Source organism: Scleropages formosus, chromosome 10 (genome assembly GCF_900964775.1).
Source record: "Scleropages formosus chromosome 10, fSclFor1.1, whole genome shotgun sequence".
Lineage (NCBI taxonomy): Eukaryota > Metazoa > Chordata > Actinopteri > Osteoglossiformes > Osteoglossidae > Scleropages > Scleropages formosus.
In genome coordinates this window covers 19,480,695-19,496,984 of record NC_041815.1, presented here as the reverse complement: position 1 = coordinate 19,496,984, position 16,290 = coordinate 19,480,695, and the positions used below count along the sequence as shown (strand labels likewise).

Below are 16,290 nucleotides of genomic sequence, written 5' to 3'. Positions count from 1 at the left end.
TTTTAATAACACTTTTTCCCACACACATATCATATATGAGAGTATATGTATGTACTGTATATATCCAAACACCAAATGATGCTGCTGCAACACAGTTGCCAACACTCTCAGTGTTGTTGGACTATTTATTTAAAAATGCAGGAGCTTTGCATTTATGTTGTACTGACAAGGCGACTGTTGTCCTGATGAGGATCACCTTCATTTCCCACATACATTTTCAGTGACTTTGTGAAATGCATATTATGCATCATCACTAATAACTCCTAACCCTATCAGTACTTGTCACAGCATGTGCAATGTAGAGTGTTTAATGGGGCGTCTGCTGTGTGCTGGTCAATTACTTCCGCACTCTTATCTCCATTGTCCCCCTAAACACATCACAGATGGGAGCTCCATATATGGCTTGCATTATGATGAAAGAATGTCACTTTTTGGTGGGCACAAACTATGTTGCCTTTGGCAATACAGACATTGTAAACAGGACAGGGGTGTGAGGTACATTTGTTTTTTTTGCTCAGCCTCAGCTGTGCGTCATAGCTTGGTGACTCTAGGACCCGGTTTGCATCCAAATCAAGGACACAGCAACCCCATAAGAGGCTTAATGCATCTAATCTCCACATGCAGACACAAACTCCAATATACATGCACACACTCACATGTACACACACAAACTCAAACACACTTCTAGTCTAATCACAAAGACATCTATTGTTTCATTCACCATATCTGTGCACTGAAGTTTTTGGTTTTTAATGTAGTTTTAATGTGTTTCAGTTTAATTGTAATCCAATTCAGACCGTACATTGTATAGCAGTGTGAGGGCGATGTTAATATTTTTCAGAAATGTAAACATAAATCCCCTTTGACCTTGACAAGCCGTGATGTTATCCTTTGTATTTTGAGTTTTACGTTGAACTTGACTGACTGATTTGGTAAGTATGTAAAGCCATGTGGTTTAATTCAAAGAGCTCACTTTCATCGCAAACGAGTCTTTAGAAAAGTGATATCTGGGCTTCGGTATCCTAGAATATTTTTCAATATCGTCACAGTAACAGATTCCTATGTCAGCATACATAATATAGGCCAGAACCCTGTCTAGTGACGCAAATATTTTTGCTGGCGCTTATTTATTTATTTATTTTTCCAATGACTTCTCTGAGTTCAGCTCACGATTCTTGTAATTTTACTGTTTTATCATGTCTGCGTATTACACGGAAACATTGGCTTTTTCGAGTTTGAAGCCACAGCCTTTGGGAGACACTGTACGAATGAGTCTTCCAATGACCATGAAATGTTAGACATTATTTATAAACCTTTACTGCAGTTTATATTCAGAATATTTACATTTACATTTATTCATTTAGAAGACGCTTTTCTCCAAAGCGACGTACATCTCGGAGGAAATACAATGTGTGCATTACATTAGCAGAATATAAATTCAAGTGTGTAAAAACACCATTACAGACAGATGTTTAAATCATATTTTATTGTGCTGGAGTTTGGGTTAGGGTTATGATTATCTTAAAGCTTAAAATACAGTTAATGCAGTGGTTTCGATATTATTACTTTGTGATCATATGCTTTCACAGTTTTTGACAACGAATTGTAGTGATGTCATACTTTATTTAAGTTTACTTGATGTCCGCTAAGTGCTTTGCCCAGATTTCGGGAGGAGAAAGGTATGAAAATGGAACACGAGGCCAAAAAGGCCAAAGTGCGGTAAAATAAAAGTGCCCATTGATACCGGTGAGAACATTTCTCCTGCAGGTGTAGGTTGTGTCAGTGTGCGTATAAGCGAACTGATATCAGCACAGTCACTCTCATGGTCGCTTAGAAGTACAGGTTGTCATGATAAAAGTTAGGCCTGCATGTAATGCGTGCTGTGAGGAGTGAGTGAATGACTGTATGAGTTAAGGGACTGCGGAGGGAAAAATACTTGCATTTGGGCCCCTCTCTTCAGCCTTGAGACATCACTTCACAACTGTGAAGAGCAGGCAAGTTGTTAGAAGCCATAGTGTGTACCAACCATGCCAACTGGCCTGAGGTCTAGGGCAGTCTAGTTAGTGTGGCCATGGTGCGGATTCCCACACTGATGTGGGGTTTATGTTACACACACCCAGTGACACTGATACACTCTCACACACACACAGAGTTCAGCCGATTTATCATAATATGCTTTATCTGAAAAGTAAGTATCTTACCTCGGGATAAAGGGAGGAAAGAGAGGTTTCCTGTCAGTGTGGTAGAGGAAGGGAGTACGGAGGGAGCGGGTCAGCGGCCCCTGGGATTGACACCGGGAGTATGGATGGACAAATGGACTTGGGGGTGGATTACTACGGAAGAAATGGAGAATAAACAAGATTGACGGCGCTACACAGAAGACGAGAAAGGAGAACCATGGATGGAGACGGACCAACAGGTCATAGCAGGGGTGTGGACATGGCGTGAGAGCAGGCAGTGCTATGGGCAGATGGGCAGATGGGCTTGGGGCTTGGGGCTTGGGGCTTGGGGAGGGGGGGCAGTCATTGGAGGGGGCAGTGTGTTTGGGATTCACTGGAGATGCACTTTTTATGGAGTGCCACGGGGACTCAGAGATGGACGCAGAAAGTTGGATGTTGGGAAAGTAGAAGAGGGAGGGGCAGGTGAAGGGAGGTGAACATGTGAGCAGGGTTGGTCAAAGTCTATTTCTCTTTACAGTCACCTTGTCATTTCTCCGTCACTGAAATTGTCCGTGGATGAATTCGTTGTTTTTTTCCTTTATTTTTATTCGTGCACAGCTCTTTTATTCATCATGAGGATAATTTGTGCATAGGTATACAGCACACTTTCTTCACACTATTAACAAACAGGGGTTAGTAGTTAACACTAATATCCCTGTTGATGTTTAATACTTTTTTAAATAAATGTAGGGTTACGGAAAGCCCATCACAAAGGAAGGTTATTTTTTAAAGCATGTTTTTTGTTAGATCATGTCTAGTCAGGCTGAATATGAACCAGTCTGTTTGTTAAGTGCCTGATTTTATTTAATGTTCCATCAAAGCATTTCTCCTGCCTGATCCTTGATGAGTTTATGTAGGAGAAGCAACCACTGGCTTCACACTGTTTTATGTGAAATTCATTCCCGCTTTTGGCAGGTTTTATAAAGTGGGAGGTTTGGCTTACAGAGACAGTGTCATGGTTGGTGATGTCATTTCTGTGCGGAGATGAGAGCGTCCAGCAAGGCGCCAACAGGCCTTTTACTACTGGATCGCTCCATCGTCACTGTGGATTTTGTGAAAAAATGTTTTACAAAGAAATCATGAAATCTTGTTTTCAGAAGGAATGAGTTTTTGGCTTATTTATAGTCTATATGTGGCAAGTTATGCACTCATGTTCTTGTGTCTCCTCAGAGCCTTGCTATGCAGTGTTTCTTGAGCCATAGAACGTAAGATCTTCATCAACGGGCTTAAACTCATACGGCAGCACCTTCATGTTTTTTCGACTTCCCGTATCTTTCTTTTTCACTCTGGTTTTTTTACCTGCTGTAGGTGCTGGACAGCCTAGAGCTTCTTGCCCTTACCCACTGTTCGGGGCGTACAGCTCTTGCCCCTCTTGCAGGGTCACGATCCGCAGCTCCAGGCCTTCATGAAGTCAGATAGAAAAGGCCATTTACCATTGCCGAGTATGTTTTCTTTGGTCACTACAGACAGTGGCTTCAGGTTGGTTCCCAGGGTAGGTGTCGTTTTGTTAAACCATTCGGCGTCTTCAGGCAACACAGTATTCAAAAAAGGCTTCAGGGTTACCTGCTCCCCTTAATGTAGGGATATTATTACTGTGTAGTATTGCTTAGCAGATATTCTTTCCAGAACAACTTATACAGCAATGCAGTGTTACACTTTACCCAGTTTTTACAGCTGGTTGTTTACTGACAGAGCCATGGTGTTTTGTGTGGGCCCGGCAATTTCCCAGTACTGGTGCCTGTAGCGTCCCCCAGTTTTGAACATAGCAGCTGTTTACTGTCAACCCCCCAGACACCCTCACTTCATCTGCAGTGTTCTTGTCCGCAGAAGCCGACAGACCTCTAATCCCCGGGTGCAGACGACAGCAGCTGGGGGTCTCCGTGTGTCAGCGCTGTGGCTTACAGGCCGACCCAAGCTGTTTAGGCCCCCAGCTCAGGGCTGCTCAGGAGCTACGCAGTTACCACCTGTATCTGCACTCAAGAGACGGCAGTGTGCTATATAATCAGTCTGTCATGTTCATTTTTTAGTTACTGCCATTTTTCACTCCTCTCCGATTATTATCCCTTATCCTTATGATTATCCCTGCTGGTGAATCTCTACCTAGTATCTCTGCTCGTGATGCGCTGTTTTCTTAACAGTGTTTTTATAACACATTTCAAAATAGTCTGATTGTCCGTGTATGTAATCAGTGGTAGGAGCTGAGAGCTTGCAGTTATTTCCGAAATTCAATGTTTGATCAAACTCACACAAATTTTTAAGCAACTTATACAGAACAAATTTATAAAGCCTATCATCTCCTTTACGTGGAAGCAAGGTGGGCCATTCAAAGCAGAATATATTTACACAAGGGAAAGTCAACAGAGTTAAAATATTATTGTGTATACTCTCTCACTTAAGCTCGTATGTTGAAAACTATTATGAATTCCAACCGTTTTCTTGAACTGTCATAATATAAATAGGGGGTGCGGTGGCGCAGTGGGTTGGACCGCAGTCCTGCTCTTCGGTGGGTCTGGGGTTCGAGTCCCGCTTGGGGTGCCTTACGACAGACTGGCGTCCTGTCCTGGGTGTGTCCCCTCCCCCTCCAGCCTTATGCCCTGTGTTGCCGGGTTAGGCTCCGGTTCCCCGCGACCCTGTATGGGACAAGCGGTTCTGGAAGTGTGTGTGTATAAATATATTTAGAATATATCTGATAATGTTGCCTGAATAAAAGTAGGGTTCAAAAAGGTCGTGGTTGAATTCCTCTATTTCAATACCGGCACTGGGCGGAGACACATAGAGCAGTTCTTAAAAGCAGTTTTATTAAACAAACCACACGTCTCTTGGAAAAATCAGCCGTGATAGATTTCCTGCACGAATTCTCTTGCACATCTATGGTAAATTAGAACTCACTAAACGTTGTGTCATCATGCCTGTCTATTAGTACAGATTTATAAGCCAGAACTTGCCTATTGCTGCTGTTCAGATTTGTTTTTTGAATGCTCAGACACTCATCTTGACAATAATGTCCCATCGGTAGGACACATGCAAGAACAATTAGGTAAAACAGGTGACTGTTTAAGCAACTCTGCCGACCCCCTTTCTGCTCCACGTTTGCCGGAGTGCGGACATCAGCCTTGTGTGGGGTTGTGTGTGCGTGTGGGGATGTGTGGTGACAGAATGGATGCACGGGTGGACAGGATGAGGTTGTGGGGGAGTGGAAGGGGAGGGGGGGAGGCAAGGACAAGGGCGACCCCTCACCACCCCCACCCCTGCCCATATGGCACCAGACAGCAGTGCGGGCACAAGAGTAATCAAGGAAGTGGAGCAACAGGCCTTAGCCCAGTTAATCCCTAGCCACACGCTGACACGTGCCTCGCTAGCGCACACGCTGATGCAGAAAGACACACGCCATCTCATACACGGAGACACACACACAATGCACAAGTACAAAAGGACCCCGTCGGCACTGCAGGAAACGTAACATTCTGAAAGAGGAACGCTTTTAACAAAGAACGTGAACATTCTTCTGTGTGCGGGGCGGGCATAGTTTGAATAAAAGGAGTTGTAATAAATCAGGTTTACGTTTATGAAACATTAGTTATCGTAAGGATAATATCTATGGTGTAGAGAATACTGCAGGGGGTGCGGTAGCGCAGCAGGCTTGGCCGGGTCTCACTCTCTGGCAGGTGTGGGGTTCGAGTCCCGCTTCGGGTGCCTTGCGGCAGACCGGCGTCCCGTTCTGGGTGTGTCCCCTCCCCCTCCAGCCTTGTGCCCTGTGCTGCTGGGTTAGGCTCCGGTTTGCTGCAGTGTGTGTGTGTGTGTGTGTGTGTGTGTGTGTGTGTGTGTGTGTGCGGAGAATACTGTGGTTCATCACTCATGTCATGCTCCATGTAATGTAGAGTTAGCGAAGCAATATTGCAGATTAATCTCTCGAAGCGTGACTATGTGCTACAACATGCTCGCGGTCTTATGTGCAGTGCACTAGAAAAGCAGACGCCGCAGCAGACAATTTAATACTCATTTCAACGCATATTGCTCCACACTGAAACAAAGAATCACGTCCGCAAACAAATACACAAAAACAGGCCATGATTTCGATCATAGCCGTGTAACGTGAGAATATTTTTTGAAAATGCATGGAGACGCTGCGGTATGAAACATGTGACAACTTATACCTCACTAAAGACACACAAAAATACACGGAGACACACACACACACACACACACACACACACACTCTGACTTGCTGACACGGACGGGCACAAACCCCTGCTGTGACGCAAATGCTCACACACTCACAATGGTTCTCTCCTTATTAATTGGCAGTTTAATCCTGAGGAATGTCGCTAATTAGCGCACGCTGGCGATCCAGGATCTTGCACAATCTGTGGCACTAACAATGGAGGGGTTATAATTGTGATCTCACACAACACAGATTTACACATACTGCCAAACACTGTTTCACTAAACCCTACACCTACACGTAGGCCCGTTCGAAAAAATATTCCATCGATTATCCACATATACCGACAGTGAAATATTCTACTTGCTGAGCTGGACAGACGGTGAATTTTGGAATCACCGCAAGTCCTTGGACTTTCTTGTAAGAGGGCATAAGCATTGGTTCACAGTGTTTTCATTATCACACCTCTCTCAGATCCTCACAGAAACCCCGAAAGAATAATTCATCTGGACAACTCCAGCGGCGCCACATTGGCCCAACTAGAACATGCCAGCTGAGAAGTGCATCTGGCACTTTGAAGTTGAGTTAGAGGGCCTGTGGAAGGAAGAGAAGGCCATTGGCATGAGCACCCAAAGAGCTTTGAAGGCCCTCGGTCATGAGCTTCATGTATTTTACCCGAGTTCTTACGTCGGCGGCTTACCATATCGAACAAGAAAGGCAAACTGAGCTTATTCCAGGTTGAGCACAGCTTGAATACATTTGTTCATTTAGCTGACATGTTTCTCTAAAGCATCTTGCAGCACTATCAACAATTATTTACCCATTTATAGAGCCGGGTTATTTTAAAAGGAGTAATTTAGGGTAAGTACCTCATTCAAGGTACAACAGTAGGAAGTGGGATTTGAATCTACAACCTACAAGTCCAAAGGTCATTATAACCACTACACTGCCTGCTGCCCCTCTATACGGGCACTTGTCTTCAGCGTCTCTAGACGAGATGAAGAAAACACAAATAAGATGGATCAGAACACATAAAAGGAGATAAGAAGAGGGAAGGAAACATGGATGTGTAGAGAAAATGAACAAGGACAGAAGGCAGTGGGGGAGAGGTTTACAAGTGGGATGAGCTATAGGTGGGAGGAGGGAGGTTAAAATTGGCCTGAGGACATACAGATGGGGCAGGAGGACGTACCTACTGGAGAGCAGGTTGATGGAATGGTGGCGAAGGGGTTGAGGTAGGGGTGGTGGGGACTGGAGGGGCATGGGGGAGGCTGAAGGAGGTCCGGGCGGCATCACTGCTGACACACTGCGGCGGTAAATCCAGATTAGTGCGTCTAAAACGGGCCTGAGAAACCTGCTGTGGGGCCCATAATACAGAGGCTGCTGTCACCCCCAATCAGTTGTACACACCTAATCCCTCGCGCAGTGACCTGACACACACCATGGCTGCCGTTCTGCACCGGCCCCATTACTCAACACGCCGAGGCCCGGGCCAGCCGGCTGTCCCCAGCACTGGGTGTCACGGGCTGGTCACACTGTTGGAGCAGGGTCTGGTTTGGTACCGCATGCTGGGGTTAAATGGAAGGATGTGTATTATGACCATGCAGTTTGCAAACTTGCTGTCTAACATATCGCAAGTCTATTTTCCTACTGTTAGCGTTTGGAAAATGTAAGCAGAAACTAATCTCCCAGTGACTTGTACTACCCGTCCATTCTCTAAACCAAAAATAACCTGAACTAATGTCTCCAACCTTTTAATATATTACAGTGAAAAAACAATATGAAATCAAATAGCTGTGGATCAATGAATGAACACAACAAAATCCAATACTTTAAATTGTTGTTTTGAAATAGTTATCATCATCATCATTCCTGCTATTAATATTAAATCAATTTAACAGTTATGAATTCATTTTATTTATTTATTCCAAATCTATTTTTTGTGCGACGCACTTAACCTAAATTGATTTACTCGGTATTTGGTTAAACAGCAGAGTATTGTCTAAAAGGTAAACTGTCTGCAGGTTAGTTTCTGTACCATATCAGGAGAAGAGTTTAGGCCTTTGGCTCCTGGATCTGGGAAGTGAGATGGAGATCTGACTGGTTGGTCAGCTTAGGAACTGGAGTGGAAGTCCAGCTATTGAGGCACCCCTACTTAGTCTGTTGCTCCCACACACCCAAAAGTAGGTATCTGTCCCTCCACCAGGCTTAAAATCAAGGTAAATTGTTAAAGACCACAACTCCACCCCAGTTTCAGACCAAGTCCATGTGTTGGATCTCCGCCACCATCTGAAACACCTAAATTCACTGACAGCAGATCAAATTAACCTGCTAAACAATTAATTTCTTTGGGGGGGGTGACAGTAACACTAACAAACTGTGGAAGTTACAGTGCTACGTGTGCTGTTTCATTGACTTTTACTATTGCTTAGAACACTTTTAATGCTTCTACCACACCTTTCAGGGCACTGAATGCCTTTGATGCCAGACTGCGCAAAACTCTTTCGTCAGCGCATTTACAGAAGTGAAGACTGTGCATAATGTCATACTGACAGATGTTCCATACCCCATGCAATATCCGTCATTGGATTGAGACTTCACCGGTACTGAGGCTGGGTCATGATGAGGGGACCGAATTCAATAGGGATGTCAACACATAAATTATTTTGACAACGTTTGCACAGTTCAACCTCATGATTTTTCACCTTGATTTAGTTTATTGTGTTGTCATTCCACACTAGCCAACCACCTGCAAAGTAAACTGAGTCAACACAACAAGGGTATTTGCTGAATCAATTTAACGTTAAGCAACGTGGTTGTATCTATTGTGTAGAATTACCTCTTCCTTGTGAATGCCTGCTTAGTAAATGAGACTTTGTAGAACATGGTAATGCCAGATGTTCATGATGGAAATGACAAAACAAAGCATCGAATAAACCCTTTTTATAGATTTTCATAGATTAGACAAGAGGCAGACAGAATGTGTGATATTCTATGTAAAATTATGTTTTCAATAAAACTGGATTCAGTTTCTCAATTTCAGATTCCTCTCCTTTCCCTTTTTTTTTTTTTAAAGATGTCACATGTGAAATGTAGGTGTTTCTGTTTATGTGTGTGTTACACTCAGGTATAGTGGCAGTAGAGAAGTAATTGAAATTGACACTTATCCCATCAGGCTATTAGAAGGTCAGTATACATGGAAACTGGGAGCAAGACGCAGCTATTTCTGAACAAGGAAAAATTTACACTGGCTGGAATAGACACTGTGTCCCCACCCCATGTAAGACGAACTGGCCAGGTGACAAATTCACCCCATTTCAAACGTACGCACCTGTATTTGTTTATAAGGTCTCAGAAGATGGATCCATTAAACGGTGGAAAAAATACACTGTACGAGATTTTTTTTTGACAACAGAACAGCACTGGGTCACGGCAACATAGAGAGAGAAATATACACCAAGGAATTGCAAACGCATCGACATACATTAAACGAGGGAAAACGTTTCCAGTATTTCACAGGTATAATTGTGTAGCACTGAGAAATTCCAGAGGGGTGTCCAGACATTCAAAAATTCCTCTGAATGATCATGCAGATCAAATGATATTTTTTCTAGTGGAAAAAAGTCAAACACAGGTGTAAATCAAAGCAATAAAATATGTTTCCTTTCCAAATATTTCCGAAGAAAAATACAATGCAAAGAACTTTGTTTGTGGTTTAACAAGAAAATCAAGGAGGTAAGTCAAACTTTGTGCAAAAGATTTTTAGAAGATTGTATTCTATTAAATTGCCAGAAAAAAAAAAAACGCATACGCACTGTACCTGGACAGTGTCAGAAATTAAGGTGAACACCTTCAGAGTGGAAAATATTGATACCGTGCTGGAAATATTTGTCATCTGGTAAATCATAGCACAATGAATCCAGATCTGTCCAGACTATGTTGTTTTACAAAAAGGTGAACTTGGGCCGCTTGACCTGCAGCACTTGCCTTGTCGAGTTAAAGTACTGGGCGTACACAGTGTGTTTTACATTATTGGATTAGTGGAAGACCCAGTAAAAGAGACTTTTTCCATTTATTTCAAGCTATTTTTAAAATTTAATTGTTTCCTTTACTCTCCTTAAAGGGTATAACCCCAGATACATGTTACACAGCATAAGCACAGTACTGTTGGCAAAACTGTTATTATTCACCTTTACTGCATGAAAACCTTGTTAATGAAATAAATATGTATATTATTGATACTTTATATGTGGGGTGTGACAGAAACATCTAAACATTTATTTTCGGATGTTACCTGCAGTGCGTCAAGCACGGCGGCTTTCACAACATCTGGGGCACAATGATTTTCTTTACAAAAGCAAAATACTGACGACACTTCGCATAAAAAAAACAGGAAACGGAGATGGGAAAAACATGTTTTCTTCTTCAAAACCTTTACATAAGCCGTTTTCTGTCTATGAACATCGGACGGTACAGCGCAATCAGCGCAATCAGCGCACCGAGCGCCACAAGAGCGCTTCTCGACTGACTCTTTACTGACATCTAGAGGCCAAGACCTGCAACGTCTGGAGCATTTTCTTGCAGTACAAGCAAATTTTAAGCTAACATAACGTTGTTTTTTTTCTCGTGTCAAATCGATGCAGTTCGCGAGAATCAAATGTATAATATAATATAATATAATATAATATACACACACACACACACATTTTCAGAACCGCTTGTCCCATACGGGGTCACGGGGAACCGGAGCCTACCCGGCAACACAGGGCGTAAGGCCGGAAGGGGAGGGGACACACCCAGGACGGGACGCCAGTCCGTCGCAAGGCACCCCAAGCAGGACTCGAACCCCAGACCCACCAGAGAGCAGGACTGCGGTCCAACCCACTGCGCCACCGCACCCCCTTATAATATAATATAATATAATATAATATAATATAATATAATATAACTTTAACTTTAAAAGCGTACTTCCAAAGTGCTGAGCTTCCAACCCTTATTATACGTATTCACTCAGAGTTCTGTGAAAATATGCCATGGCAGATATTTAGGAAAGGCTTTAACTTTGTGCTGGTTCTGGCTAGGTCGTTCTTCTTTTCTGTCAGCTGTATCATTATCATGAAGTGTGATTCAGTTCACGACGAGTTACGTCTTGTAATTAACCCTTATTTAGCGGACGCCTTTATCTAAGATTATTTCTGATGGTTTTCCTTTGTATACAGTATTTGTACTATGTGAATTCACAGTAAAGACTTTATCGAGGGGGAACAGGCTTCGAACCACTACCCATCGGTTTACAAGACAACAGCCCTAAATGCTGCCCGATCTGTTGCGAACGATAGTTTACATTGCTGGTTGTACGTAAGGGTTTTCTACGGGGATTTGTATAATAAAAAGAGAGATAAGGTCACTTTTTAATTCTGGCGCACACACCTTCCAAGCATATAAATCGCGAAATGGGCGGAGATCCGCCCTAACGTTGCTGCTTACGTGCTCATGCTCTAGGTGGCAGTATAGTCAAGAAAATGAGCCTTGTCCCCTTCGACTTGCCGTAGCGGTCACGTGATCTCGCCGAACATGGCTCTCTATAGAACGGTGAGTTTATCCTTCAACAATGCCGCGCGCATTAAACATTGCAGTGCAGTACTCGTCAGTTAAATTTAATTAAAACATTGATACAGGGTTGTGTTTTCTGTGTAGTAATAGCATGTAATCTGCAGAGGCTGTAAAATGTATCATAAGTTTATCACTGAGACATATATATCCTCTGGACAGCAGTGGTTTGCACAGATAATTTGGCATATGAGCCTCATAAATAATAAATGAGGTAGGTTGCAGGTTTGATTCCCACCTCCTGGCAGAGTAGTTATCCTTGTGCAAGGTACTTACCTTAAATTAGTCCAGTAAAAATGATCCAGTTGTATAAATGAATAAATCATTGTAGGTAACTTAACACTGTAAGTTGCTGGAGAGAAGAAGCATCATCATCACCAGCTACATGATCATGAATAAATGTAAATACTGCCTCACAAAATTAGACTATAATGAAACGTGGCAAGGTGAAGAAAGTGAGGAATGACCTGTCATGAAACTAAAGAAATGTATCTCGTCTCTTTCTTCTTTAAGCCCCGGCTTGTCTGTTTCTGCATTGTAGGTACAGTTGAGCGGCTGTGCGCGGATGTGTGTGTCAGTCGCGAGGCCGTACTCCACCGTGGCACGATCCCCGTCCACCCCCTTACCTCTGCGCTCCAAGCTCCTCTTTTTCCTCTCCCAGCATTTCTACGACGTCGAACAGCTGCTCAGCTGGAGCTCCTGGCTCAGGAACTGGACTCTGAGGCGGAAAAACACGTACTGTCACCTTCCTCAGAGAAGAACAATCTGAATCTTGATGTAATAAAATATTGATGGAAAAGCTTATTGAAAAACATGCAATGAAAACCTTCTTCATCATGTCCCCTTCAGTTTCTATAGCTACACACAGGAACAATATGGGAACAATGTAGCCGCTGCCTTCTACATCCTAAGTTTAAAGGGTGGATTCAGGTGAGCATTTCCTTCCATACCTCAGTACCTCTCTGTGAGTCTTTCACTAGCCTGGCGTACGTGTTCGCTCTCTGGTTTGTTTTCTCTTCCGCTGTTGCTCGCTCTGTGTCACATAGGTTTTCGGGGCAGTCCGAGTGGTTCCGGCCAAACGAAAAGGGCAAGTTCAGCTGGGACTTTGTCAATTTCCAGGAGCACCCTATTGAGGAGGTGGATGTCAGTGGCACTGTGATCAACTGCACAGGACTTGACAACCTTGGTACTGCTGCATCTTGTATAGAAGCTTACGTGCACTGAAGTCATGGTTCTGTAAATCATACGTTTAAATGCACTGCTTTGAAAAAGGCTTCTTGAAAGAAACCGTGTGAAATTGTGGTTCCACATGAACATCGGAAAAAATGCCAACCCAAGTCAGAAATGATTGCGTCCTTGATGCTGTCATGTTAAGTTGTTTCGTGGTTAATGATAACATCTAAAAAACAAAATATGACACAGCTTACTTTTTGTGAAATTACTGAAATAAACAAAGAGGAAATAGGAGGGTTACTCAGTATGGCTGCATTTATCTGAATATATTGTTTTGATACTTTTCAGTATGCTGCATAAAATTGTAGCGCACTGGTGCTTGCAAAGCATTCACAGTATGTATTAATGGCAACTCTGGCCGCCTCCTCTTACAACCCAGTGAGTCAGAAGAACCTGCGCACTCTTTCCTTGCGCGGCTGCCGTGAGGTGGATGACTGGTTCCTGTCTCGCCTACACATTTTCCAGGAGAGCCTGGAGGAGCTCAACCTGTCTGGCTGTCCTCGCATCTCTGTGGGGGGGCTCTGTGCCCTGCATCACCTGAGGTAACCCAATCGCTTTCACCCTCTGCAAACCCCACAGTCGATCAAAAGTTGGGTTTTGCTGTTGTACTTGAAGCCTATTTACAGGGCAGTAAAGTACATTGCATCTGTTCCACTGGATCTGAATCACAGAGTTAATTTTGCACTCGCTTTTCACTAGTTCTCCATATTTTTAGGGATTTGTTATTAAAGACTGCAGTAAAAAAAAAAAATACCTCACTACTTCTCGTTTGGCATCCCGTCCTGGGTGTGTCCCCTCCCCCTCTAGCCTTGTGCCCTGTGTTGCCGGGTTAGGCTCCTGTTTGCCGCAAGCAGTTTCAGACTGTCTCTGTGTGTGCTTCACATTTAAATGGTTTGTTACCTGAATACTGATGTCTTAATACTCTTTTTTTTCATTTTTATTTTTTAAAACCTTTTATTCACAGAATTAGGATGTGTCTTATAGCCCTAAGTACTCACTTAAATCATGCAGACTGGCAGACTGACTGAAGGCTTACTTTCATCTAATCATTGTATTTAGACACAGAGTGGATGCTAAGCCTTCTGGAGTTCAGCTGTTGTAAACAAGATTTGAAGACCTCCCACAATATGATTAATCACTGCATTCTGTCAAGAATCCAGAAATCAGAGTTCCTCAAAATTTATCACTGAAACCAACTGCATGCATGCATGTTTGTTTTCATACATGGCTAAAAATGATAGCACTGAATCCTTAGGCCTAGATATTTTTCTGGAGCTACTTAGAGAAATGTACCATCTTACAGCTTGATATTGGGTTGTTTGTAAAGTTTGAATTGTGCAATATTTTGCTCAGTCTGTAGTCTGTAGACATCCTGTTGGACATCTTCCTCTGATTGGCAGGAAGCTGCGGAAGCTTGACCTGTCCTCCCTCCCCCGGGTTCAGAATCCAGGGCTGGTACGCATCCTGCTGGAGGAGGTTCTGCCCCACTGCCACATTACTGGAGTGGAGTACGATGAGGGTCTGCAGGCCTTCCAAGAAGAGAAGGACTCTGAGGCTTTGAGTTCCACGGGAACAGGAGCGTGATACTCGCAGGCAAATGTGACAGTAATGTGACAGCACATGGGTGTACACAGGGTAACGTGAGCAGTCCCAGAAGCCATACCAACAGATTGATGAGAATAGGCTGTGAAGCCAGCAGGTGTAGAAGTACAGAGGAATCCAACTACAACAACATATTCTAATTCTTTGTAGAGTTTGATTTATGCTTAAAGGCTATGGAATTAAACACACTAAGAATAGTCTTGGAAAACACGTATCAGTCAAGTAGTCAGTTTCAGATCTTCCCTGGCAGTACAGAATTTATAGTGCTCAGTTCAGCTCACCTGTTATTTTTCCAGACTGCTGTTTTCTTGCATTTTTGGAGAAAAAGTCTACAAGAAATATGTTGAAAAAGTGCAGTTATAAATATTTATTAACTTCACAGCTTAGTGGTAGCTAGATTTACCCATTACGGTTTTTTGGTTACAGCAGGACAGTTTTCAGGCCTAAGGTTTGTGTTTTGTATGCCCAAAAAATGTACAATTTTCATACAGTGTTACTTAAATACTGTATGTATTCTACATTCTATATGTCATCATTTTTTTTCAAGTTATGCTATATGTCTCTTAAGTTTAATCCAATCCACCACACACCTGTCTCCTTAATTTAGGAACACATGTGGAACCGGCAACCTGTTCATAATTTTATAACGCCACAAAGTCACTTTTTCTGCTTAGTCGAAATCAATAAAAGTTTAATACAAATGTATGCCAATTTGTGTATGGGTTAGGTCTTGTAAAAATCTCCAGTAGAAATATAATAAATATACTTGGTAAGATTTTTAATTTGGAGCATTCAGATCTCTTAAAATAAAAAAATGTTGTTTCAATAAACTTCTATTCAGTGCTGACTTGACCACTTCATAGGATCATTATTCATCTTCTCATCACCTTCGGATTTCTGTATGTACACTTGTGTCTCCATGGTAACAGCAGCCTTCACCGGCGCTGCGCTCCTGAGCAGTTCAGTTAAGTCGGTGTCACACGGCACTCTTCTCTCAGCTTTTTTTGAAAACAGATTTTACTAAGAAATGCCAGTAAGACTAAATAACTGGAAATTGTGGCAAATGTCGTTCAAGATACCACATGCCGCAGGGCTCGTCCCTTAAATTCATGGCAGGATTTGCCCATAGAAACAGTAAAGCCTGTAAGGTATGAATGACCTATACATAAGACCAATTGTAGTACATGCACAAAATACACTTGTGTCTAAAAATAGTGCAAAAAAACATATTAAAAGTTTGGCTTGCAAACCACACATAAAATTCACGTACAACTCTACCTGTCCAAAACTGATCCTGCGCCTCCAGCTTGCCTGTCTTCCTGTCACGATTTATCGATCAAACTGGACAACTCACTGATTTTGCTTACCTCCTTGGCTAAGAGTCTGGGAGTAACAATTGACTTGAGTATCTTTCTCTCAGCACATCAAAGCTACAACCCGGTCCTGCAGATAGATCCTGCTTAA

The 16,290-nt window shown here is 42.8% G+C and overlaps 1 protein-coding gene across 1 annotated transcript; it reads left to right on the top strand.

The window, feature by feature from the left end:
* Positions 1-11,939: 11,939 nt before the first annotated feature.
* dmac2 (distal membrane arm assembly component 2) lies at positions 11,940-15,662 on the top strand. The gene is made up of 6 exons (XM_018742745.1): positions 11,940-11,973; positions 12,533-12,726; positions 12,841-12,921; positions 13,038-13,177; positions 13,604-13,766; positions 14,625-15,662. Exons 1-6 carry the CDS (start codon positions 11,956-11,958, stop codon positions 14,806-14,808), a joined length of 780 nt encoding a protein of 259 aa, XP_018598261.1. The 5' UTR covers positions 11,940-11,955; the 3' UTR covers positions 14,809-15,662.
* Positions 15,663-16,290: the final 628 nt, after the last annotated feature.